Source organism: Schistocerca serialis, chromosome 3 (assembly GCF_023864345.2).
Source record: "Schistocerca serialis cubense isolate TAMUIC-IGC-003099 chromosome 3, iqSchSeri2.2, whole genome shotgun sequence".
In the NCBI taxonomy this organism is placed as follows: Eukaryota; Metazoa; Arthropoda; class Insecta; order Orthoptera; family Acrididae; genus Schistocerca; species Schistocerca serialis.
This window is the reverse complement of record NC_064640.1, coordinates 586,652,284-586,677,233: the sequence shown is the minus strand read 5'-3', so window position 1 is coordinate 586,677,233 and position 24,950 is coordinate 586,652,284. Positions and strand designations below refer to the sequence as shown.

The 24,950-nt window shown below is 44.5% G+C and overlaps 1 protein-coding gene across 2 annotated transcripts in view; it reads right to left on the bottom strand.

The window, feature by feature from the left end:
• The window catches only part of LOC126470476 (melanocyte-stimulating hormone receptor-like), a 174,334-nt gene that overhangs the window by 5,401 nt on the left and 143,983 nt on the right, over positions 1 to 24,950 (bottom strand). The window contains exons 2-3 of one of the 2 annotated variants that reach the window (XM_050098344.1): positions 18,605 to 19,035; positions 4,196 to 4,396 (exon numbers count right to left, since the gene is read on the bottom strand). In XM_050098344.1, the coding sequence (XP_049954301.1) occupies positions 4,196 to 4,396; positions 18,605 to 19,029 (626 nt within the window). In that variant the 5' untranslated portion in view covers positions 19,030 to 19,035. The remainder of the gene's footprint in view (positions 1 to 4,195; positions 4,397 to 18,604; positions 19,036 to 24,950) is intronic. The other variant, XM_050098345.1, reaches the window with a different exon arrangement.

The window sequence follows — 24,950 nt, the reverse complement described above, 5'->3', positions numbered from 1 at the left end:
TGCCATAAATAACCGTATGTTTCACTGTATTGACTTAGAAGCTTAAATTTTTACATCGCCAAGTTGTCGTATACCTTGGTATTTGACGTTAATTTCGACTCAATACCTCTAACCATTACCGAGGAAAAGGAGTCTTAACAGATTGACAGGCTGACGTACAACAAAGAGATACTGTAAGGGTTCTGTTTTTACCGATTGAGGTACGGCACCCCAAAAATGAAATAATAAAGGTTATTGTATACAAAGATTATTATTGTCATACTTCAAAATTTTCATTAACGTACACTCTATGCTAAGTACCTTAGTTTAGGGCCTTTCATCTAGAGTTCTTATCCTCTCAGATCCTTCCATAAATAGCCGTGCGGTTCTAGGCGCTGCAGTCCGGAACCGCGGGACTGCTACGGTCACAGGTTCGAATCCTGCCTCGGGCATGGACGTGTGTGATGTCCTTAGGTTGGTTAGGTTTAAGTAGTTCTAAGTTCTAGGGGACTGATGACAACAGATGTTAAGTCCCATAGTGCTCAGAGCCATTTGAACCATTTGAACCTTCCATAAATAGCCTTGCTACCTTGAGGCAGAGGAGACTGTTCATGGCAAGTCGACATTTTGCTCGAAATTTCTCACGATAAAATCCCCTCAGTAACGAAACCATATGTTTGATCATGTTATAGAACTGATGTTGCTCAAAAGTGGTCGTCATGGCTAACCTTTTTCAAATGTCTTGGAACCAGGAAATATATTTTACTGTTCATAAAGAGGTATTATCGCCACACCTGCAGAACTTACGCTTTCCTCTATAATCTCAAAAGGTTTAGGAACATCTATCCAGAGGATGTGAAATGTGATACTGTGTAGTCGCTCGTCTTACGGAACCTCCACTAAAGCCATGAACATTGCATGAGAAGTGAGAACACTGGACTTTAGTAACTAAACAGGAATGCTTCTGCTCATTATACTTGGAACGTCCATCTATTTTACCATGTCCTTGCTTCATACGCCCATTTACGTTGGTTGCGGTCAGACTTGGTCGTGACTACCATATGCTACGTACGCTTCTGCAGCATCTCAGTGTTTATGCATCCCAGTACTTAGCATCAGAGGGGAAGCACCTGTCATCTCATTATAATCGAGACACAAGGTCTCACATATTTAGTACCCTAGATGTGTCCACCCGTAAAAATCTGCAGACTCCTTCTTTATAGCAGCCGTCCGCCTTTGCAAGAAGCTACCCTGCACTTTGCACAGTTACTCTTAAGAATAAGCCGAAGAATTTCACTATCTCACCCTAATATCATTTCCTTAAAAAATTAACGTATGTGGGTGGTCTTTACCTCTGACAAACAGTAAAGCAAATGATCCCATCTTCTCCCAGTTACGCTCATTTATCTGTCATTTTTCGTCAGGCACACAACTTTCTTCCCCTTCAACTTCCTTAATGCTGTTTTCGTCTTTCACTCCCTCTCACATGTACAGTGCTGCTACCACCAGAAGTTTAAATCGACTTTCCAGTTATATGTCTTTATTGTTGCTGAACTAATCTAAAACTAAAAAACTAAACTCCGCCCGAAGAGGCCATGAAGGCCCAAAGGTAACTACCGGCCGCCGTGTCATCCTCGACCCTCAGGCGTCACCGGGTGCAGATATGGAGGGGCATGTGGTCAGCACACCGCTCTCCCTGCCGTATGTCAATTTCCGAGACAGGAGCCGCTACTTCTGAGTCAAGTAGCTCCTCCGTTTGCCTAACAAGGGCGGAGTACACCCCGCTTGCCAACAGCGCTCGGCGGATCGGATAGTTACCCATCCAACTGCTAGCCCAGCCCGACAACTTCGCTGATCTGATGGGAAAGCCGAGGCCGTTGGAGAACTAATTTAAACAGCGTTTTATTTCTGCACTACAGGAATTTCTAAATGTTATAATTATAAGGGGCCATCAAATGGATATGGAACAGATTGGAAAAATCAGTTACTGTTTGTCACTTCAAAAGTTAGTGGCATAACCGCTAATACCAGTGTACCACTGTGAGGCAAGACCGACATTGTCTCCGTGGATAAATGTTTGCGGTGGCCAACGGAACCATGATTGCAGCCAGGCGTGCACCTGTTCTTCCGAAGAAAATCGACGGCCACGAATGTCTTTCTTCAGGGCTCCAAAAAATTGAAATCGCATGGGGAGAGATCGGGACTGTATGGAGGATGTGTAAGGGCTTCCCAGCGATAATTTTGTAGCATTGTAAGATTCCACGGTACGATCATGGTCCCATAGACAACTACAAATATTTTTCCGTTAAGACATCGACTAGGGATAACTTAATTGACAGTTACGGCGCTCAGTTGTGAAATGATAAACAGTTTGCTTACTTTTTCTCCATCTGACTCATTTTCATTTGAATGTCCCTTATGTATTAGATGTAACTCATTATATGGTTTTCATAATGAATGTCACGTTAAATGAGCAGAATTTAGATGTAAGGCAGGGCCTGTTGGCTCTAAAATTGCCAGGTTAAATACATCAACAAAACATAAGTTAATTGCTTATAACTTTATAATAACAATATATTTGAAATTTAGTAGGTTCGCGAGGTCGTGCGTAAATAATTAAGTTTAATCTAATGAGAAAGAACAATAATCCACTGACTTTATGACGTTCGTGTTTACAGTTGTATTATTATTAATAACTCAGCAAACTCAGATACTTGTTTCACCCGTCAGAAGCGAGGATCATCAGCCAACCGGTTACGCAGTGATAACTCCTTGGGGGTTAAAAGTACAGTTCTCTACTACAGACAAACACAAAGTAATGTATGACTGAAGTTCCGGATTGACGACCACTAGTATGCTACAAACCACTAACTTGTGTGAAGATTTTTACTTTCGTTAACCGTTAATGATAATTTGAAATTTCCGTCTCTTCATATAAGACACAAAATGAGAACGTATACAAACAGCACAAAGCATGATTTGCGGACAGCTTAAAAAAAGAATTCTGTAAATGGAAAATACTGTTGGAGCAAGACTCGAGCTGCCACTACCGCCTTTCACAGCAGATGAACTTACTAAAGTATCCACACAAATTTCGACGAGTCACTAACTCTCACATATTTTCCAAACTCCACACAGCTACTCACAACATGCCTCGCTGAACTGAGAGCAAACATATGTTGACAAATGTTTCAGCTATAGCACCAGATAACACGAGTGCGAAACAAAGGATCTGATTTGCCTCACAGTTTATGGAGAAATTTATTCAGGGAGAGGAAAAAATTAACAGGCGTTTTGCTTCTGAATAAGTCTCTCGAATATGTGGACCTCGAAGCATTACTGATTTAAAAAATTATACTAACCTGTGTGAACCTACCAACAGCAAGAATTAATCTTATAACTGAAATGAACTGTATAGCATAGTTTAGGTGTATAACAATAGCCAAATCAATGAGATACCGAAACAATAAATGATCTATGAGAATTCAATAAGCTACGAATTCCGATGTGCTGTAATCAGTGTCTCTAAATGAAATGGTAGGTAATCAAAGAGAATCTGCATATGCTTCAGATGAATAGAGCGCCATTCAGTTGCCACCCAAATTCACAAAGCATCGACAACGGTGCCATAATGAACAAGCTGCCGACCAGTCATAACCCAGAAAACTTAAATGATCGCCAAGTCATGTGAACTTTCCATTGCTGGAAATCTGACAGGTTCACATACCGCAAGAGGAAGGTAACATCATGTTGTTCGTAAACGCACAGACGGCTACCAACGTTTCCACAGACCTTCTAAAATCGGTAGCGAAAATCTAACGTAAGGTAATTAAGGAAACAGTTTCTGGTAATGAGGTAAGCATACTTGGTTGTACACAACTTCTCCAAAACGAAGATACCCGGAGAGGCGAAACAGAGTCGAAGACATCGAGGTCGGATGTTAGAACTATGACTGAAACCAGGGAGACTTAATCGATGATAACACATCGCGTCAGCTTTCCACACTACAGCAGATGAATTTGTACATAAAACCACAATATTTACAGTATGGAACAAACACCATCGAACATTTTCTCTCTTCACATTGTATTTAGCTAAATAAAATGGCAACTTACACGAAAATACCCAGCTAAATAGTGAATATACGTATGAAGTGATACTATTGTCACTTAAACCGACACTTTATTACGACCATTATGAAAAGTGTGGGACGAACCTGTGAACACGGTAATGAATAACGGTGACGGTTATAATGATACTGGCATGCGTCAACATGCCTATAGCCGTCACAAACTCTACAGGAACAACAGCCTCCACCTCGCAGATGATACCATCAGTCCAGTTGTTCCAATACAAAAGTGGGGAACAAGTAGCCAATGGGCACACCCACACGGTAATAAGCAGCGTCGCAGACCGCCTGGAATCAAGCAAACCATCGCACATTAATTTTAACTTTACCAAAGGACGTCAGGGTCACTATCAAGCAAAAGTTCCACATTAGATTACGAATATAATTATGAGCCCGTTATTGTTGTTCATTATTACAATACAGTTGATCTGTATCTTTAAGAGAGTCGTACATCGTCATTTCGAAACACATTTGCTTTTTTAAAAACTTGAAGTGATTTCCCAGTCAGTGTAATGAACAGATGAAACTGCTGTGTCGTAATATCACTTTCAGTACACTACTATTAACACACTGTTTGGTATAAGAAAAGTTTGCTGACTAGGTGTGCAAAATAAATCTTACACAACCGGACACATGTCCAGATGTTGCAAAACTCAATCGCCCTATCTATACTGCTTACCTAGTCCTCAACGCTGTGGGAGTTCCCTTATTCCGCAGATTAACTACAATCAGCTTCTAACTTAAACATCGAGGAGATTGACCGTTCGGCAAGGTGAAACGTGTTCCTCGCCGTTAGTTACTTAATTAGACAGTGTGTGTATGTGTGTGTGTGTGTGTGTGTGTGTGTGTGCAAACTGCTGAGGTTATCGGTCCCTAGCCTTACACACTAATTAAACTAGCTTATGATTAGAACAAAACACAAACCCATGCCCGAGGGAGGACTCGAACCTCCGGCAGGAGGGTCTGCGCAGTCCGTGACATGGCGCCTCTAACCGCGCGAGGGCGTATGTGTGTGTGTGTGTGTGTGTGTGTGTGTGTGTGTGTGTATGTGTGTGATTTAATAGCCGCCATTTGGATCTTCGGGCGTGTTATCAACAAGGAAACACAATACTGACGCTCTACGAGACTGAATTTGGAATGTTACGTATCTTAATTTTGTATGTGTTTTGGAGATTTATAAGGGGGACTGGATAGATTGAACTTAAGGTATTACACATGTGCTCTGCTAGAAAGAAAAAGACATCTGATCAGGTCGGCAGAGGCTTATAAATACACTCCTGGAAATTGAAATAAGAACACCGTGAATTCATTGTCCCAGGAAGGGGAAACTTTATTGACACATTCCTGGGGTCAGAGACATCACATGATCACACTGATAGAACCACAGGCACATAGACACAGGCAACAGAGCATGCACAATGTCGGCACTAGTACAGTGTATATCCACCTTTCGCAGCAATGCAGGCTGCTATTCTCCCATGGAGACGATCGTAGAGATGCTGGATGTAGTCCTGTGGAACGGCTTGCCATGCCATTTCCACCTGGCGCCTCAGTTGGACCAGCGTTCGTGCTGGACGTGCAGGCCGCGTGAGACGACGCTTCATCCAGTCCCAAACATGCTCAATGGGGGACAGATCCGGAGATCTTGCTGGCCAGGGTAGTTGACTTACACCTTCTAGAGCACGTTGGGTGGCACGGGATACATGCGGACGTGCATTGTCCTGTTGGAACAGCAAGTTCCCTTGCCGGTCTAGGAATGGTAGAACGATGGGTTCGATGACGGTTTGGATGTACCGTGCACTATTCAGTGTCCCCTCGACGATCACCAGTGGTGTACGGCCAGTGTAGGAGATCGCTCCCCACACCATGATGCCGGGTGTTGGCCCTGTGTGCCTCGGTCGTATGCAGTCCAGACTGTGGCGCTCACCTGCACGGCGCCAAACACACATACGACCATCATTGGCACCAAGGCAGAAGCAACTCTCATCGCTGAAGACGACACGTCTCCATTCATCCCTCCATTCACGCCTGTCGCGACAACATTGGAGGCGGGCTGCATGATGTTGGGGCGTGAGCGGAAGACGGCCTAACGGTGTGCGGGACCGTAGCCCAGCTTCATGGAGACGGTTGCGAATGGTCCTCGCCGATACCCCAGGAGCAACAGTGTCCCTAATTTGCTGGGAAGTGGCGGTGCGGTCCCCTACGGCACTGCGTAGGATCCTACGGTCTTGGCGTGCATCCGTGCGTCGCTGCGATCCGGTCCCAGGTCGACGGGCACGTGCACCTTCCGCCGACCACTGGCGACAACATCGATGTACTGTGGAGACCTCACGCCCCACGTGTTGAGCAATTCGGCGGTACGTCCACCCGGCCTCCCGCATGCCCACTATACGCCCTCGCTCAAAGTCCGTCAACTGCACATACGGTTCACGTCCACGCTGTCGCGGCATGCTACCAGTGTTAAAGACTGCGATGGAGCTCCGTATGCCACGGCAAACTGGCTGACACTGACGGCGGCGGTGCACAAATGCTGCGCAGCTAGCGCCATTCGACGGCCAACACCGCGGTTCCTGGTGTGTCCGCTGTGCCGTGCGTGTGATCATTGCTTGTACAGCCCTCTCGCAGTGTCCGGAGCAAGTATGGTGGGTCTGACACACCGGTGTCAATGTGTTCTTTTTTTCATTTCCAGGAGTGTATAAGATGAAATAGAGGTTTTGCGCTATTAGGACAAGTAAACAATATGAAAATAGGGATGTGTAAGTTATTATCAACAGAAACCTGAACAAATTGTCGTAGCCAAAACAGACATGAAGGAAACAACCATAGAGGTACAAGTTCATTTGCCTCTTAGCCCCGCACATGATAAAAAGATGAAAAGAATGTATGGTGAGATAACGGAAATTATTCAGATTTTTAAGGAAGATGAAGAATTACGTTTGGCGGGGACTGGAATTCGATAGTAGGAAAGAGAAGAGACGGAAAGAACATCAATGTTAATCATTGCAAAGACTTGGTTTAAGGATCAGGAAAGAAGGTAAAATACGATGCAGAGATCTGAAGACATGGAAGGTCAAAACCACATTTTAAACTGCAGAATACTTCCAGGAGTAAATGGTTACGAACTACAGATTAAAGTGAAGAAACTGTACAGAGGTAGGATAATGAGGAGATTAGAACTAGATAAACTGAAGAACAAGAGGCTACTGAGAACTTGAAAGAAACCATTAGGCAACGACTTACTCAGAAGAAGGAAAGGAATACAGTAGAAGACGAATAGTTAGGTTTCAGAAAAAAAATAATAAGGATAGCAGAGAACGATATATGAAAGAAGAAAAGAGCTAGTAGAAATCATTGGATAACACATAAGGTAGTGAGTGTAACTGAAGAAAGAAGAAAATAGAAAAATGCAGTAAATTATGTAGGCAAAATTGAATAAAAATTCTAAAAAATGAGATTCTACATCTACATCTACATTTATACTCCGCAAGCCACCCAATGGTGTGTGGCGGAGGGCACTTTACGTGCCACTGTCATTACCTCCCATTCCTGTTCCAGTCGCGTATGGTTCGCGGGTTCCTGATTGGCAGGAACTGCTTAATACCTGAGCAGGTATTGACGGAGCACAAATGAATACTGTAGAAACATGGATGACTAGGAGGAAAATAGATTATGCCAATAGGAAAATCAAAGAGACCCTTAGAAGAAAGATAAGCAATGATATGAATATCAAGAGTTCAGATGGCAGGCCATTACTAATCAGAGAAGAGAAAGCTGAAAGCTGAAAGAAATTTAAAAATGACCAATACAAGGGAAATCAACTTTAAGACAATATTATAGAAAGACCTATGTGGCTGAGATGCTTCCTTCTTGACCCTCGCCTTGCCCTCCTACCCCAAAAGTTTGGGGTGTGCCCCGTCACCCCATTTCATGATGAATCCGTGATCATCTTTCACGGTACGGTGCACCAGCGCGTACCGACCAACGAACGGATAAAATACGAAAAAAATTAAAAATAAATAAAAGAACAAAAGTAAATAAATACATAAAGAACTTGTTTCCTTCTTACTGGGATCCCCTATCCCTCATTCCGATCGCCCTTAAGGGTTGTCTCTCTAACGATGGTCCCTCTTAGTTATCTTAGTTTAGTTTTCTTAGGAGGAAGGGGGGGAGGGAGGTTAAGGGGGAAGTTTTTGGTGTCTTTGGGATGGCAACACCTGAAGAGAGATCTGTTTATCTGTTTTTGGTAGCGTCACAAGCGGCGGTGCCCCGTACAGTTAGCACTGTTTGTATTTGTTTTCATTCGCTAGGTAGAAAGAAAAAAATTAAATACTATAAATCCTAAAAATATAACAAAACAGATCACTGACGGACGCTTCTGCGGTGGCACTCCACTCGGGGTTAAGCCGGTTCGAATCCTGGTAGTGGAAAAAATTTGCACCATCAGTATTTGGCCGGCCAGGGGAGGAGAGGTTGTTGCGTAAGGTTTCTGACCAGCAGATTTTGTGCAGTGTCCTGGTTTAAGTATCAAACCTCCCCACAATGTCTCATGAAGTGAGCGCATGTGACACAGTTGACGACGATTCGTCCGTCGGATGGGAACGTTAAGCTTGGCGGCCTCCTCTGTCTCCCTTCTTTCATCATCATTATCATCATCATCATACAAACATTACTACACAGACACACACATACACACACACACACACACACACACACACACACACACACACACAAATATATGAATGTAGTAGTGGACCAAGTTGCAAATAAGTTAATAAAAATAAATATTATAGAAAGGCAAGAGGAAGTGTGTGAAGATGTGATGGAAGATATGATACCGATTGTTCTAAGACTGGTCGGTAAATTTCAGGCACAGAACTAGAGGACCGAAGACTTGAGTGTAAGCAACCGAATGGTTGATCGGACAGCCAAACGCTTGTGCTGCAAGTGGTGCGCAATAAATCCCTGACGGTAATGCGAGAATCCTACTTGAAACTTTACTCAGGGTTCTCGTAGGTTGTCGTCAGGATAATCAAACACATCGCATGCGACCATGGCTAGAAGTTGGAGGCTGCAAGTGTTGCAGTTACGCCTGCAACACACTAAAGGGGCAACTGTCACCCTGATCCGTTGGCTAGGAAGACAGGAGGTGGACGTGGTCCTGATCCTGGAAGCCTGTCTGCACAAAGGGGGTGTTTCAAGGCGCGGAGGAAATGGAGGTAAGTTGATTTGTACTATGAATCTAAAGAACTGCTGGACATGCATTTATGATAAGAACAGAATTCGATTCATGTTGATGACGGACTCTTGTTTCAGGGACTTAGCTACCTTCAAGATTAAGCAGCGTGAGCAAGGCAGCACGAAGGAAATGGTATTGGCCTCAGATTACTGCTCTTTTCCAGGAGGTGAAGAGACTGGTAGACAGCTGCTCTCGGCAGAATGAACAACTGATGGTTGGTTGTGTGGGGAAGCAGCGACAACAACAGCAGAGGTGAGTACTTTCTCGCACTTTTACTCTGGAGTAACCTGCATATCCTGAATAGGGGCAGGAAACCTACTTTCAGGAACGAAAGCGAAGAAGTAAATGGACATAACTTTTGGGTCCATTGTACTGGGTATCTATGTCGAACAATGGCATGTGGCGTTGGAGCCATCATTATCTGATCACACGTGAATTAAGTTTTAGGCTGATCAGGGTGTTACACAGATCATGGCCTACAGGAGTAATAGGGAAACAGAATTAGAATCTTACAGAAAACACTTCCACTTACTCTTATCTGACGTCAGAACTTCTACAAGGAATCCAACATATTTTGAGAAAATGTCAGACGCAGTAACATCTGCCATTATGACCAAGTACTTATAAATCTGCCCCGTCACGAAGACATATACAGACAGGAATGTACCTTGGTGGAACTTCTACATGGTATTGTAAAGGAAGACATGACGAAAAGCACAATTAGTAAAATACTGAGAGGCATCACCAAATAAAATCTGGCCAATAAGCAAGCGAAATTATAGTCCTGGAAGGTACTGTATAAGGAAGTAGAAGGTACAGCTACTTTCGTCAGACTTCACAAAATTCCCGCCAGAAAACCATATAATTCAGGAGATTCTATAAGAAAGGAGGATAGTTAATATACTAGGACAGTGAATGAGACGCTGGATGTGCACCTCAAGACTCACTCCCCTCAAAACACTCCAGCAGACAACATAGACTAAGGCTGAATCCCTGCCAGGCCCTTGTATACAGATAATGAAAGGAATAACTGTAAATCTGCAAGAGAATGTGTTGATAAAAAAAAATCCAGTGGACGTAGGGAACATTTGAACCACTTAAGTCACCTCAACAAGATGGAATCATTCTCTCTCTGCTGCAACAAGCAGGGCTGAGTTTTTGGAGATTTGTATTCAGAGTGTTTAGTGTCAGCCTAGCAGATGGAATCATTCTTAATGCTTGGAGGAGAGTGAGGGTAGCTTTCATTGCGAGCCGGAGAGAACTGATCATACCAAGGCCAACGTTACGACACCAATTATTCTGTCCATCTTTTTTAAAAAGACATTATAATAAGTTGGTTATTGGGCACGTTATGGAAAGGAGGGTAACTAAGGTTCCTCTACAGGCAAACCAACAGACATATCATCAGGTAAATCACTTGAAATAGTTTTCTCCAGCTTATTGGGAAGGTGGAGAACACACTTCACTTTCAGGAAATTGCTCTATGCATCTTTTTGGATATCGAGGAAGCTTTTAGGAATACGACCTTCGAATCAGTGGTCAGGGCTATAGAAGAACATCATACGTAGGAGGATTAAGACAGCGTTAAACAGAAGAAAGGTGGGATCGAACATGATGAATCATAAAATGGTGACCAACACTATTAGGGGGTGTCTACAAGGATGGGTTTTGTCTAAGATTCAGCACCAAACAAACTGTTGAAGTACCATTTCCGATCAACCATATCCAGCACAGGTACTGGAGTCTTACGATTCACGATGGAACTGTATCTGTAGAGGGGCTAGCGAAGTATCTACGAGTAACCCTGGATGCGAAACCATCATGGACCCCTCACATAAAGAATACACGCTTCAAGGCAAAAAATGCTCTTCTGAGCTTTATATAAATATGAGGAAGAAACTAGTGTCGAAACCCCAAGAGTATGTACTCGGTATACATCATCGTAGTAAAATGAATGACAATTATGGGGCGACACTGTGGTGCAAGAAAGCAGAAAAGAAGGTCGCTGCTATAGAGGTTGGCAATGTGTAGGGACTCACCTGCTTAACAATAAGACTGGACATTAACAGCACACCCACTGCTAGAATGGGGAACATGCTGGGCGTGCCACCCGTACACCTGTGGGCTAAAATGGAGGCAGCGGCAGGAGCATACGGGCTAAAAACTGGAAGTAACTGGACACCCTTAGGATATTCTGAATCCCACACCAAAATAAGGAATGTGGTCCTATGTAAAATCGCTAAGCTGGTCTAAGACTTCCATTCAGTCCCACGTTGCCCAGTCTGGTATGGCAGGTGAAGATAGCAAAACGAAAGCGGAAATTTAAAATTTTACGTTCAAAAAATCGCTCAGACAAGAGAAAAGTACAAACATACCACAATTTGACCGTGAAACAGAGTCCCGTAGGGACAATATAGTAAGAAGCTTCTCTGATGTAGAGAAACTGCTGAAAGATTTGAAAGAAAATAAATCACAAAGTTCGTATGGAATCCTCATTCGGTTTCTCTGAAGCATTGGCCCCTTACCCAGCTTGCATTTATCGTGAATCTCTCGGCCAGCACAAAGTTCCAAGCGACTGGAGAAAAGCGCAAGTCCCTACAGTATATAAGAAGCATAAAAGGACAGACCCGCAAAATTACAGACCAATATCCCCAACTTCGGTTTGCTGCAGAATTATAGAGCATATTCTGAGTTAGAGTATAATAAATTCCATATTTCTAGATTTCCGGAAATCATTGGGCGAGGTGTCACACTGCAGGCCGTCAACGAAGGTAGCAGTATATGGAATAAGTTCACAAATATGTGCATGGCTCGAATATTTCTTAAGTAATGGAACCCAGCATGTTATCCTCGATGGCGAGAGTTCACTAGAGATAGAGGTATCGTCAGGAGTGCCCCAGGGAACTGTGATAGGGCCCCTGTTGTTTTCTCTCTATGTACATGCTTGATTTAGCGGACGGGATGGGCAGCAATATCCCGTTATTTGCTGATAATGCAGTGGTGTAAGCTAAAGTGTCGAAGTTGAGTGACTGTAGGAAAGTACAAGATGACTTAGAGAATATTTTCTAGTTAGTGTAACGAATGGCAGCTAGCTCTAAAAGTGGAAAAGTGTAAGTTAACGCGGATGAGTAGGAAGAACAAACCTGTGATGTACGGATACAGTATTAGTAGTGTCTTGCTTGACACAGTCAAGTCGTTTAAATATCTAGGCGTAACGTTGGAAAGCGCTATGAAATGGAACTATCATGTGCAAACTGTCGTAGGGATGGTGAGTGGAGGGCTTCGGTTTATTGGGAGAATTTTAATAAAGTGTTGTTCATCTGTAAAGGAGAACGCATGTACGACTGTGATGCGACGTATTCTTGTGTACTGCTCGAGTGTTTGGGATCCGTAGCAGGTCTGATTGAAGGAAGACGTCCAAGCAATTTAGAGGCGAGCTGCTAGATTCGAAAGGTTCGAAAAACACATAAGTGTTGCGGAGATGCTCCGGGAACTCCGATGGGACTCCGTGGAGGTAAGGTAAGGTGATTTTCGAGAAACACTATTCGGAAAATTTAGAGAACCGTCATTTGAAGCAGACTGCAGGAGGATTCTACTGGCGCCAACATATATTGTGCCTAAGGACTACGAAGATAAGATACGAATAATCAGAGCTCATACGGAGGCATATAGGCAGTCACTTTTCCCTCGCTGTATTTGTGAGTGTCACAGGAAAGCAAATGACTAGTAGTGGTACAGGGTACCTCCGCCATGCACCGTACGGCGGCGTGCTGAGAATCTATGTAGATGTAGAGGTAGATAGAATGGTGGGGGAAATTCGGGCTGACTATACAATAACATTCCGCAACTTTAATAAACCTTTTCATGTAACAATCGGAAGTAGGGAGCAGTGGAAGAATGAAGCACAATATGGTGAAGGAGACATAGTCTGCTTTACTGACGGGTCGAAAATAGACGAAGACGCTCAGGACGTGGTATGCGGAAGACAAAGTACACGAGGGATCGCAATGCCTCTAGGGAAACCGGCCACGGTTTCCAGGCGAAAATATTTGGCATGAAGGTACCCGCAAAGGAGAATTTGCGTAGTTGGTACAAAGGCCGCAGGATCTCCACTCATTCATACAGCTAAGCAGCTCTGAAATCGCTATCAGCCCCTCCAACGAGATCAAAGATCGTTAAAGGATGCCACAAAGACTTTGTTAGATTAGGGTAAAGCGACAGAGTAAACATGTTGAAGATCCCTGGTCATTCAGAGATTAGTGATAATTAACAAGCTGATTATCTGGCCGGGATAAGTGGGACGCCTCGATTTGGAGACAGACCAAACACTTTGTAGGATCAATAACAAGCCATGGAAATTTTAAGGAGCACCTACACACGATGGCTGTAGAGAAAGAAGCCCCTATTTGTAGTCTGTAGGTTAATCTTCTAGTGCGGGGAGTTGGAGAATAAAGGACAGAGAATATTCGGGTCATCAAGCCCTGAAGGAAGTATGTCTAATGAAGGACCAGCGAAGGGCCTCCTACTATTACTTAAGGGTAGTGGTTGGGTTTAATAGAACCACAGGGAGTGAATCTGCACTATTAACCCGGTTTTGGTGCCAGAAATAGAGGGATAGCTCTGCTGTTGTTTTTATCTCCCTCTTCGAAACAAATAAAGAAAAGAAGCGACAGCTGAAAGGTGGAAACAATTATAAAGATTTCAATTCAATAAACTGTACCAACAGCTGTACACTTTAAGATTTTTTTAAAAAAGCAACCGGTTTCGACAATTCATTTTGCCATCTTCAGGCGCCATACGCTTTTTTTTTAATAAACGAGCTTAGGTTATAGCGTCACAGAACTGGATATCGTGATTCCCAGTCGTTGTGCAACTAATTCAGACGAAAGTGTGACAGCAATTGATCAGCTGCACAAGGATTGGGATTCACGATATCCAGTTTTATGGCGCTATGCTATAAGCTCGTTGATTTGAAAAAAGCGTATGGGGCCTGAAGATCGAAAAATGAATTGCCGAAACTGGTTGCTTTCAAAATAAAATAAAATTCCTTCAATTGTATGGTTGTTGGTAAAGTTTATTGAATTAAAGAGTATATACCAGACGATGTTCACTGGCCATGATGGACCAACAGAGAATTATAAAGATGGTCTTTACAAGGGAAATAAACTTGCAGATAATATTATTTAAGGGGATGTTAAGATATTTGAAGATGTGATGAAAGATATGATACTGCTAGAAAAATTTGACAGGGCACTGAAAGAACTAAGTAGATTAGAGGCCTCTAGAGATTACGAAATTAGCACTGAATTATTGGGACCCATGAGAGAACCACTCAAGACAAATTAATCAACCTTTCGTGCAATTTATAAGAGGCAAAATAGATACCCACAGACCTAGTTTATAAATTTAATTGTTAGTAAACTCTTTCCGAAGGTATTTGTCTGGAGTGGAGCCCTGTATGGCACTGAAATGTGGAAGATAAGAAGTTCAGAGAAGAAGAGACTAGACGCAGTTTAAATCTGGATCTACTGAAGTATACTGAAGAGTTTATACTGAATCGAATTCGAAGGGAAAGGGAATTTATACCACAACCTCATTAAAAGAAGGGTTCGGTAAACAGAATACATTGTGAGGCTTCAAGGAATCCTTTAGTTTTGTGATGGAGGAAGGCGTTGGAGTTAAAATTTTAGAGAGAGAACAAGATTTGAGTATAGTAAACAATTACTAACGGATGTCGGTTATGAAAGTTATCGAGAGGTGACGATACTTGAACTGGGTGGACATGGATGTAGAGATTCATCCAACTAGCCTCCACACTGATGACAACACCAATAACAATTATAACAACAACAACTCTCTCGAGTAAGTCGTTCGCTAATTTATAATTCATCGTCTAGTACAAAACGTATTCGTTGGAGAATACTCAAACTGGTAGGCTCCACGATGCTGATTGGTGTCCGGGTCGCAAGAGATGAATACATGTTCATGATGCAAGTAACCAGATAAAAATGGCGTTTTCATTTTTGCTGAGGTAAAAGAACAAATTAGTTGAACTTCATCAAATGTACACGGAGAAAACATCAATGATATCTGAGAGGAATCATTCAAAGTAAGCATGAACATGCAAAGAATTGTAAGTTTAGAATAGTGGGTAAAGTACTTGGCTTGTGAACGAAATGACTGAGGATTAGGTTCTTACTTCAATTTTCCGTTTGGTTGTTCGCATTTACTCTCACTTTCGGTTCTGTTCAGCTAAACGCTGGGTGTTTCTCCAAATATAATCTTGAGGAGAACAGTTATGATCCCGGAATTTGCCTTACACCGATTACAACTCTTCCAGAAACCTTGTTCACAATCTCAGGCTACACCATATTTAATTTTCTTGCCAGGAAAGTACTTTGCTAGGCAAATAAATGTAATCTGCAGCGAGGCTACGTAAACCTATTTCCTTTTCTTTAAAATAAGGGAACGAAAGCTGGCAATTTGCTCGGCATGTTCTTGAGTGTACCTATGACACAACTGCCAAATGTACCTTCAATGAAATGAGTCTATTTTGATTTCCGTTTCATGAAAACAAGAGCGCCACCTTTGAGGATGCTGTGATCGTATCCATTGAGGCCGAAAAAATGAATTGCAAACGGCAACTTCTATTGTTTGTGCAGGGTGGTCAAAATAAAACTGTCCCTAAAACTGTTTCCTTAAATTAGTAAGACCGTAATCTAAACGACCCTAGAGATTTATTGGTCCTGAAGTAAGATAAAAGTCGATACCTATATTATCAGAAAAGTGCAGTTACCGCACCCACCACATGTGCACCTTCGACAGGAGTTTATGAGCCGTTCGGTGCATAGAGGACAGTCAGCGAAGGCAGTAAAATTTCCTACAGTCGAAGATCAGGTGATGTCATTCCTTGTGATTTGCACCTCGGCGGTAAGTTGAAGCCTTAGACGTACTCAGACAATTCTTATACATTCGAAGCGCCTCATCTGAACATTGAATCAACTGTTACTGACATCCCTTGCGGAGTTGCTACGCGTGTCTCACAGATTCATAAATTGAGCACATCAGTGCATCTACAGCAGCAGAGGTCGTTCCAAGCGTACTGTAAACTTTTCAAATATATTTCGCACCATTCTCGTCACATGCGTTAGTTTACCTCTCGTTCCCAATGCTCATTTGATCACGGGACATGGCTATGTGCAGCCACTTGGGTAATTCAGGTAAGAATAAGCCTGCATTTTCACAGCGTTTCAGTAGAGCGTTCTGTGTCTCTGTTTGTGAAAGTAACAATGTGACCAGTGTACATTTTTCATTTCTCGAAGGATAATTTACTGAAGATTTGAAATGTAGAAGGTACAAATAGGCCATTACCAACCAGCATGCCACATAGGCTATATTACACATCCAGATACAGTATATTACTTCCCTCTATATATAGCAAATTATTTCCAACACACTCATTGTATTTAGCCGGCCGGTGTGGCCGTGCGGTTCTGGGCGCTTCTGTCTGAAACCGCGTGACCGCTACGGTCGCAGGTTCGAATCTTGCCTCGGGCATGGATGTGTGTGATGTCCTTAGGTTAATTAGGTTTAAGTAGTTCTAAGTTCTAGGGGACTGATGACCACAGATGTTAAGCCCCATAGTGCTCAGAGCCATTTGAACCATTTTGAACTCATTGTATTACATATTTCTTTTTCTTTTTCTTTGACATTAGCATGTATAAATTATATTCTCATCAGCTAGGCAGAAACAAATTGTATAGAACCATTTTAACAAACGTTGAACACTCAATTCGCTGTAACCTTAGAGAAATTTTTATGTTATGTTCCTTATATTATAAAAAAAGATTAAAACTGTATACCACTAACGTTGCAATACTGAGAAGTGTTTGCTGTAGGATTCAGAAGTATCCGACCCACCTTACATTTCAAGGCGGTGGGTTACTGTTAATGAGATAAATAAATAAATAAATGTACATTTGAAACTGTGTTCACGTTGTGGTCGTCATCGGTCAACAATAGCAGCTGATAACCGCTACATTAATTATGGATCGTAGGTACTAGCGGGTAAAATGCTACAGCACTGAGCACTACCACTTTTGAGTCACCTTGGAGGACTGCACGAACCCAAGTTGTATGCTACAGTCTCCACACTGGCAATTTGTACTCCATTTGTCTATTACGAACAACAGTACAATTCCTCATCCCTTTGTTAAGGAAGGGAACTCTGAGAACGGAATCTTGATCATTGGCGTCGAGTTCTCTTCACCAACGAGTACAAGGATTCAGCTTATTTCTGATGGTCGTCGCAGAAGAATGTAGAGGTTGTCAGCTATTAATGCGCGTCTCCGGCAATCGGTCCCACGGATGGTCGGGGAGGTGTGTCACTCTTGTTTTGGTCGATATAATACATCTGACGAATCTAATTGCTATTGAGGATAATTTGAAGGTTGTACAATATCATTTCAGTATTCTCTAACATATTGTCCAGCCCTACAGTCAACATTTCGGCGATGGATTCGCCTTTCAAGCGGATACTGCAAGCCCACCTCGTTAACACCTATCTCCAGGAGGCAGAATCATCCGAATGGAATGACCCCCGCTATCAGCTGACACCAACAGATCTGAAAGTGTTTGCGACCTGTTGAAAATGGAATAGTGTCGTCGTTGGTGCATTCCTTACCACACCCTGTATGTTTATGGGACGGCCGCTATGGAAGACTGAAAGAGGCTAGAGCAGCAAAGTGTCGATCATCTTCTGGCTAATATGCGAAGGAAGACTCAAGCATTTTACAATGCACGGGATCAAGCAAAACAGTATCAAATGTTACCCAGCAACAAATTTTGATATCATATATGCACACAGATATACAATATTGAATCGACTGCCTTAACTGTGGTTATTGTTTCTTTTTAACTCACAGTAAAGCTATTTTTAAATTTCATAGGACTCATGCAGTAATTCCCTGCTCATCCTAATTCTAAGCTCACTCACGATCCCTGATATATAGTGGTGTGCACATTTTTGAGCGTTATTTAAAGAACTGGTTCTTCTCCTCATTTACTATGGTGACGTATTCAGTGCAGATATTTAAACTATTTCCAGTGTTTTGTATGTTGGTTACTTGGTAAATAAAAATTTATTTTTCCACGAGTTATTTGTTTTGGAATGATCATAGCTTCGTTATGAAAGAAAATGCACGATCTTTTTCTCGCAGTTCTTTAGAATGAATCAACTGTGAAGCATTGCAGAAGCGTACCTGAGGTTCATTATCTTCCTGTACTGCAGGGCATGCATGACAGCCACATAGCGATCCAGGGCGATGGCTCCCAAACTGTACGCTGAGGTCATGTGGGCGCTGCTCACGAGGAAGAAGCGCAGCACGCAGCTGAACCTCCGGGAGCCGAGCACGTCCTGCGCCCAGCAGAAGTAGCGGAAGACGAGGAAGTAGCCGGTTGCGACGCCGACGTACGTGTCGGCCAGCGCGAGGTTGGCGGCGAAGCGCGCCGAAGCGGCCGTCCCGTGGACCGGGTAGTGGCGCCGGTAGCGGCACACGGACGCCACAATGAACGAGTTTCCCAACACCATTAGAGCCAGCACCGTGTAGTCGATGGCTGCCTGGCCCGCCAACAGGGGTACGCCACCCACCTCATCGCTGACGCCACGGTCCAGGCAAGACGACATCACCAGCTGTAGGCCGACAGCACGAAGTGACAACAAATTCACATTCATTTTTTTAATGTTTATACCCGGGCTCGGTGAGGACATGATTACCACCCTAATTCACTAGTTGTAGCATAATGTGGTCATTTTAAGGAAGGAGTGTCGTGTCTTTAAAAGTGAGCAAATATCATTGTCAAATAGTACTACACAGCAGTTAGAAAAAGAAGCCTTTCATAGTATTGAAACACCAGTACATCGTAGTCAACATGTCTATAAAAATGGGTGGGTATCTGAAACGAATTGTCTATACAGAGCGTATCAAAATGAATACACTGGTTTTAAGGCTCTGTAGCATATATTACATCCAACTTACAATGACAAATAGCCCATGAAATGAAAGAGCAACTCAGTTTATCTTACAGGAGTTCAATGTGAGCATCACTCGTCATACATCGAGTCGATAGGCGAGTTCTCCAAAAACCTTTGTGTGTGTGTCTGGAGTAATAGTTGTAACAATGCTCTTTCTGAAGTCGGTTTCATCACCAGGTAGCAGAGGCACATACACATTATCCTTTATGAATACCCAAAGGTAAAACTCGAATGGCGTCGGAGCGTGTGTGAACTGTCATACAAAACAGGTTCTATCATCCGGCTCCTTGCAGTTATTCCAGCTGTCGGGTACGAAGTTATTTAACCAATCGCATACTGAGTTATGCCCATGAGGCAGCGCACCATCTTGCTCTCACATCAAGTTTGTGGTTCATTTTCTTCCAGTTCAGTCGAGTACGCGATGCAAAAGCGAGCAGATCGATGCGAGCGAGCGGCCGAAGCAGCAGCCTGGGCATCGCAGGAGCCTGCCGATTGCCGTCCGGCGGTGCCTGCGCCGCCGCCGGACCCATCGGCCAACCTGCTTACTACGACACAGGCTACGGCGGACGGGAATCAGCTTATGACGACATCGGCTTTAGAAACGGTACACTGTGGCAGCTCCACGGATGACAACAACGGTGGACCCAGGCCCCGGTCACGGCCGGTCAGCCACTGTCCTCGACAACGTTCGCGTTCTGGCATTAGAAACACCTCCACGATCGGGATTGTTGCTCTGGGAAATGGGACCCCATCACGATTCCTATCGGTTCGCAAGCTGAAGACACAAGCTAAACGATTACTAAAGATGACAGGAAATGCACGAGCAACAAACCAGGAACCGCGCCGCCAGGCACACTCAGTTATATCAAACAATGACACGAATACAGAATCGGACGAGGACCTACACACATGAGCCCGCCTCCGACTCCGACATCGACCACCACTCGCGACTGACGTCGATGCTGACCGAGATTTCCAATTTGTACGGTGGAATGAGACTGGACGCAAGAGGAAAAACTCACAAATCATAGACATCAGCAAACTTCAGTTACCTATCCGACATCCAATACATTCGTCCCTCTCCAGACTGGCGAAACACATGGACATCACAGCACAACTGACGACTACGGGAGCAACTACTCAACCTACTCCGGGACCATCTGCGAAAGCTCCGATGCCAATGACCAAAATTCCACCAATCACAATTCAGCTCACAGGACGGTAACTCTCTCTAAACGCAGAACTGAAGAAACACGTTCATGGACCAATCAATTCCGTCTACAAAGATGACACCAACAAATATCATTTGGAATCGATCACAGACTAGAAACTGTGTCCTCGCTTCTTTCTGAATGCAAAAATTCTGTTCTTTACGGATCAACCACCTGCTGATAAGTCACTGAAAGTTGAGGTTAAGTACATGCCAGCAGAGATCACTGCAGAAGCAGTTGAAAAAGAACTTCGATCACTAGGATTTTCACACTCGTCGATTCATCAGCTCAAATCTACCGATGAACAGACCAATAAACTTGTGTCTCAACCAATCTACTGTGTTAAGCTCCCTGCAGGTTCAACCCGTTAGTCTATCTAAGATGTGTGACACATTCTGGGTACTAAGATAAAATTGAGAGTTATCGGCCAAAGGAAGGATCCCCACAGTTCAAACGCTGTCAGCGGTTCTTGCACATGGCATACTCCTGCTCTCTATCACTCCGCTGCGTCAAGTGTACTGTAAATGACCCATCCATGGAATGCACCACGACTGCCACTCAGAAACCGAAGTGTGTCAGCTGCCAAGGTGAGCATCCTATTACATGGCGGGGGGGGGGGGGGGGGGAGACTTCCTAGATTTCAGTAGGCACTGAAAATCTACACGGCACAGCGCCAAGTAGCATCAGTTAGCCAGCAGTAACAAGCCTCAAACCCACCAGCACCACCGATGCACACCCCAAAACAGTTCCTGTCACTGCAACCAAAGGCAGTGCCATTGACTTCCACAGGAAGTCCACCTAACCGCTGGAACTCACAACCGCCAACGGCAGCGGCTTCAGACCAACCTACTTTTACCTTTTGTGAACTGTCTCAGATGTTGTCCAGCATCTCTGAATTTATGTCCACAGTCCCCATTTCCATCGGATCTTCCTATGTGGAGATCTAAATGCGAAGCGCTACAGGTGGAAGTCTGACTGCTGCAACACAAGGGGAGAACAATTCCTTCTCCTTTAAAAGCACCTGGGCAATTACCGTCGGCCCTGATGATCCGACGCACGTTCAGCACAACAGGACCCATTGCTCTGATGATCTCGATGTGGCGATGCTAAAGAATCTTCTTCTCGAACTCCAACTCACCACCATAGTGGACCTCATCTCAATCCACAACCCAGTCATTGGTACAACCTGGACCACAAGCTGTTGCCCACAACTATGGTCACAAACTGCGATCAGTACACTACATGGCTCAACAACACTGTCAACCCAACAGTGGACGTTTCCAGCACTGAGAGAATTGGTGAGGCCGTCTCAGATTTAACAGTGAAAATCAAACGATCATTCCGACAAGTCAATTCACGCCACACACCGAACTCGGCACTATAAGGCTTTTTATCCCTTACTGCAAGACCTCAATACGCTCAAGAACAGGGTACAACACCGATGGATACAGTTCTCAATGCTGTGCTAATTCACAGCTGCCAATCTCTACACACATGACGTGACATCCGTTTTTCAAACATTTATGCTTGTCCTCTGCGGTGGTTTATGCATGTGAAAAATTGTGTCGTGATAATGGAGATCGGCTGTAGGAACTACTGAAATATTGTATGAATGAGCACTTCTGGCCATGTCCGAAAGAAGACACCACACGGAATCCGCAGCTGTACTACGCATTATAAAAACTGAAGGTGGAGGGAGGAGAAAGGAAAGGAAAGCTTCTGATGACATCAGCAGCAGAGGGACTTTATGTGGAATCGCCGGCGACAAGTGAAAATGTGTGCCGGCCAGTGTGGCCGAGCGGTTCTAGGCGCTTCAGTCCGGAACCGCGCGACCGCTACGGTCGCAGTTTCGAATCCTGCCTCGGGCGTGGGTGTGTGTGATGTCCTTAGGTTAGTTAGGTTTAAGTAGTTCTAAGTTCTAGGGGACTGATGGCCTCAGAAGTTAAGTCCCATAGTGCTCAGAGCCATTTGAACCATTTTTTTTGAAAATGTGTACCGGACCGAGGCTTGCACCTGGGATCTCCTGCCTACTAGGCAGTTGTGTTAACCACTGCGCCATTCGGATACAGAGTTCATCGCAAATGCTCGGATTATCTTGGCACGCTCCCCGGCCGACCTGCATTCCCCTCTAGCACTACCTATCAGCAGTCCTCGTTCGTGTCCTCCATGCTCGCTACTTTTACACTCCTGGAAATTGAAATAAGAACACCGTGAATTCATTGTCCCAGGAAGGGGAAACTTTATTGACACATTCCTGGGGTCAGATACATCACATGATCACACTGACAGACCCACAGGCACATAGACACAGGCAACAGAGCATGCACAATGTCGGCACTAGTACAGTGTATATCCACCTTTTGCAGCAATGCAGGCTGCTATTCTCCCATGGAGACGATCGTAGAGATGCTGGATGTAGTCCTGTGGAACGGCTTGCCATGCCATTTCCACCTGGCGCCTCAGTTGGACCAGCGTTCGTGCTGGACGTGCAGACCGCGTGAGACGATGCTTCATCCAGTCCCAAACATGCTCAATGGGGGACAGATCCGGAGATCTTGCTGGCCAGGGTAGTTGACTTACACCTTCTAGAGCACGTTGGGTGGCACGGGATACATGCGGACGTGCATAGTCCTGTTGGAACAGCAAGTTCCCTTGCCGGTCTAGGAATGGTAGAACGATGGGTTCGATGACGGTTTGGATGTACCGTGCACTATTCAGTGTCCCCTCGACGATCACCAGTGGTGTACGGACAGTGTAGGAGATCGCTCCCCACACCATGATGCCGGGTGTTGGCCCTGTGTGCCTCGGTCGTATGCAGTCCTGATTGTGGCGCTCACCTGCACGGCGCCAAACACGCATACGACCATCATTGGCACCAAGGCAGAAGCGACTCTCATCGCTGAAGACGACACGTCTCCATTCGTCCCTCCATTCACGCCTGTCGCGACACCACTGGAGGCGGGCTGCACGATGTTGGGGCGTGAGCGGAAGACGGCCTAACGGTGTGCGGGACCGTAGCCCAGCTTCATGGAGACGGTTGCGAATGGTCCTCGCCGATACCCCAGGAGCAAGACTGTCCCTAATTTGCTGGGAAGTGGCGGTGCGGTCCCCTACGGCACTGCGTAGGATCCTACGGTCTTGGCGTGCATCCGTGCGTCGCTGCGGTCCGGTCCCAGGTCGACGGGCACGAGCACCTTCCGCCGACCACTGGCGACAACATCGATGTACTGTGGAGACCTCACGCCCCACGTGTTGAGCAATTCGGCGGTACGTCCACCCGGCCTCCCGCATGCCCACTATACACCCTCGCTCAAAGTCCGTCAACTGCACATACGGTTCACGTCCACGCAGTCGCGGCATGCTACCAGTGTTAAAGACTTTTTTTTTTTTTTTTTTTTTTTTTTTTTTTTTTTTTTTTTCACTTGCTGCTCTTTATTTATTGACCCACCTTCTAATTGCTTATGGTGGGTCGTATTAAGCCTCTTAGCCACTGTGACTGGGCTCGGGCCCAGGAGTGGTTATGTGAGTTACCTCCCCTGTTCCCGATCCCACTCACACTGTTGCCCAAGTCTTGCCACGTGGAGGCGGGCTTTTACGTTATTTGTTCGTTTTTGTTCGTTGTGCAGCTTTTAGATACATTACAAATAATATAAATAATACGGAAATGGAAAACAATTTCATTTTGAATTTAAGAAGGAGTAAACAGAAAGATAGGAAAGAAAAGGATAGAGAAATTACCACCACCTATGTGTGGGTTGCGGTCAGGGTCTTGGAATGACCTTCAAGACGCTGGCCGCCACTCACAGTTCACATATGTACTTGTATACTTCATTAGCTTATTACTACTTACATAGTGCAAAATTAAATATTAACTAGTCTAGATGTGATGGAGTGATTTTATTGAATTTGTTTAGGTCTGTGTTTGTGTCATTATGTGTGGTTGTGGGTGTGTGTGTGTGCTTGTCAGACAAGTTCTCGCTTGATGAATGATTGGCACCTCCCGGCTATATGGCAACTCAGCCTGGACGGTGGTTTTCCCCGATCTACATTGTGTATCTGTCGGGTTGGGCCCAGCTAAGGGGAACCACAATTAAGATCCTTCCATCCAGGCCCAGTGTTGCCTCTCGTCGGGAGGCGTTGGTTCGTATGGTAGGTGCCTATCTTGGAGTTAACCCTTGTTTACAGGTGTCATGTCACCTTTGACTGCATATCCTCTTGTGTGTGTTCTTATATATATGTGCTATGTGCGTGTGTGTGTATGTGTGTACATGTGCATGTAAGACCAGTTCCCGCCTCCTGGTTACGCGGCAACTCAGCCTGGACGGTGGTTTTCCCCGATCTACGTTAAGTATCCGTCGGGTT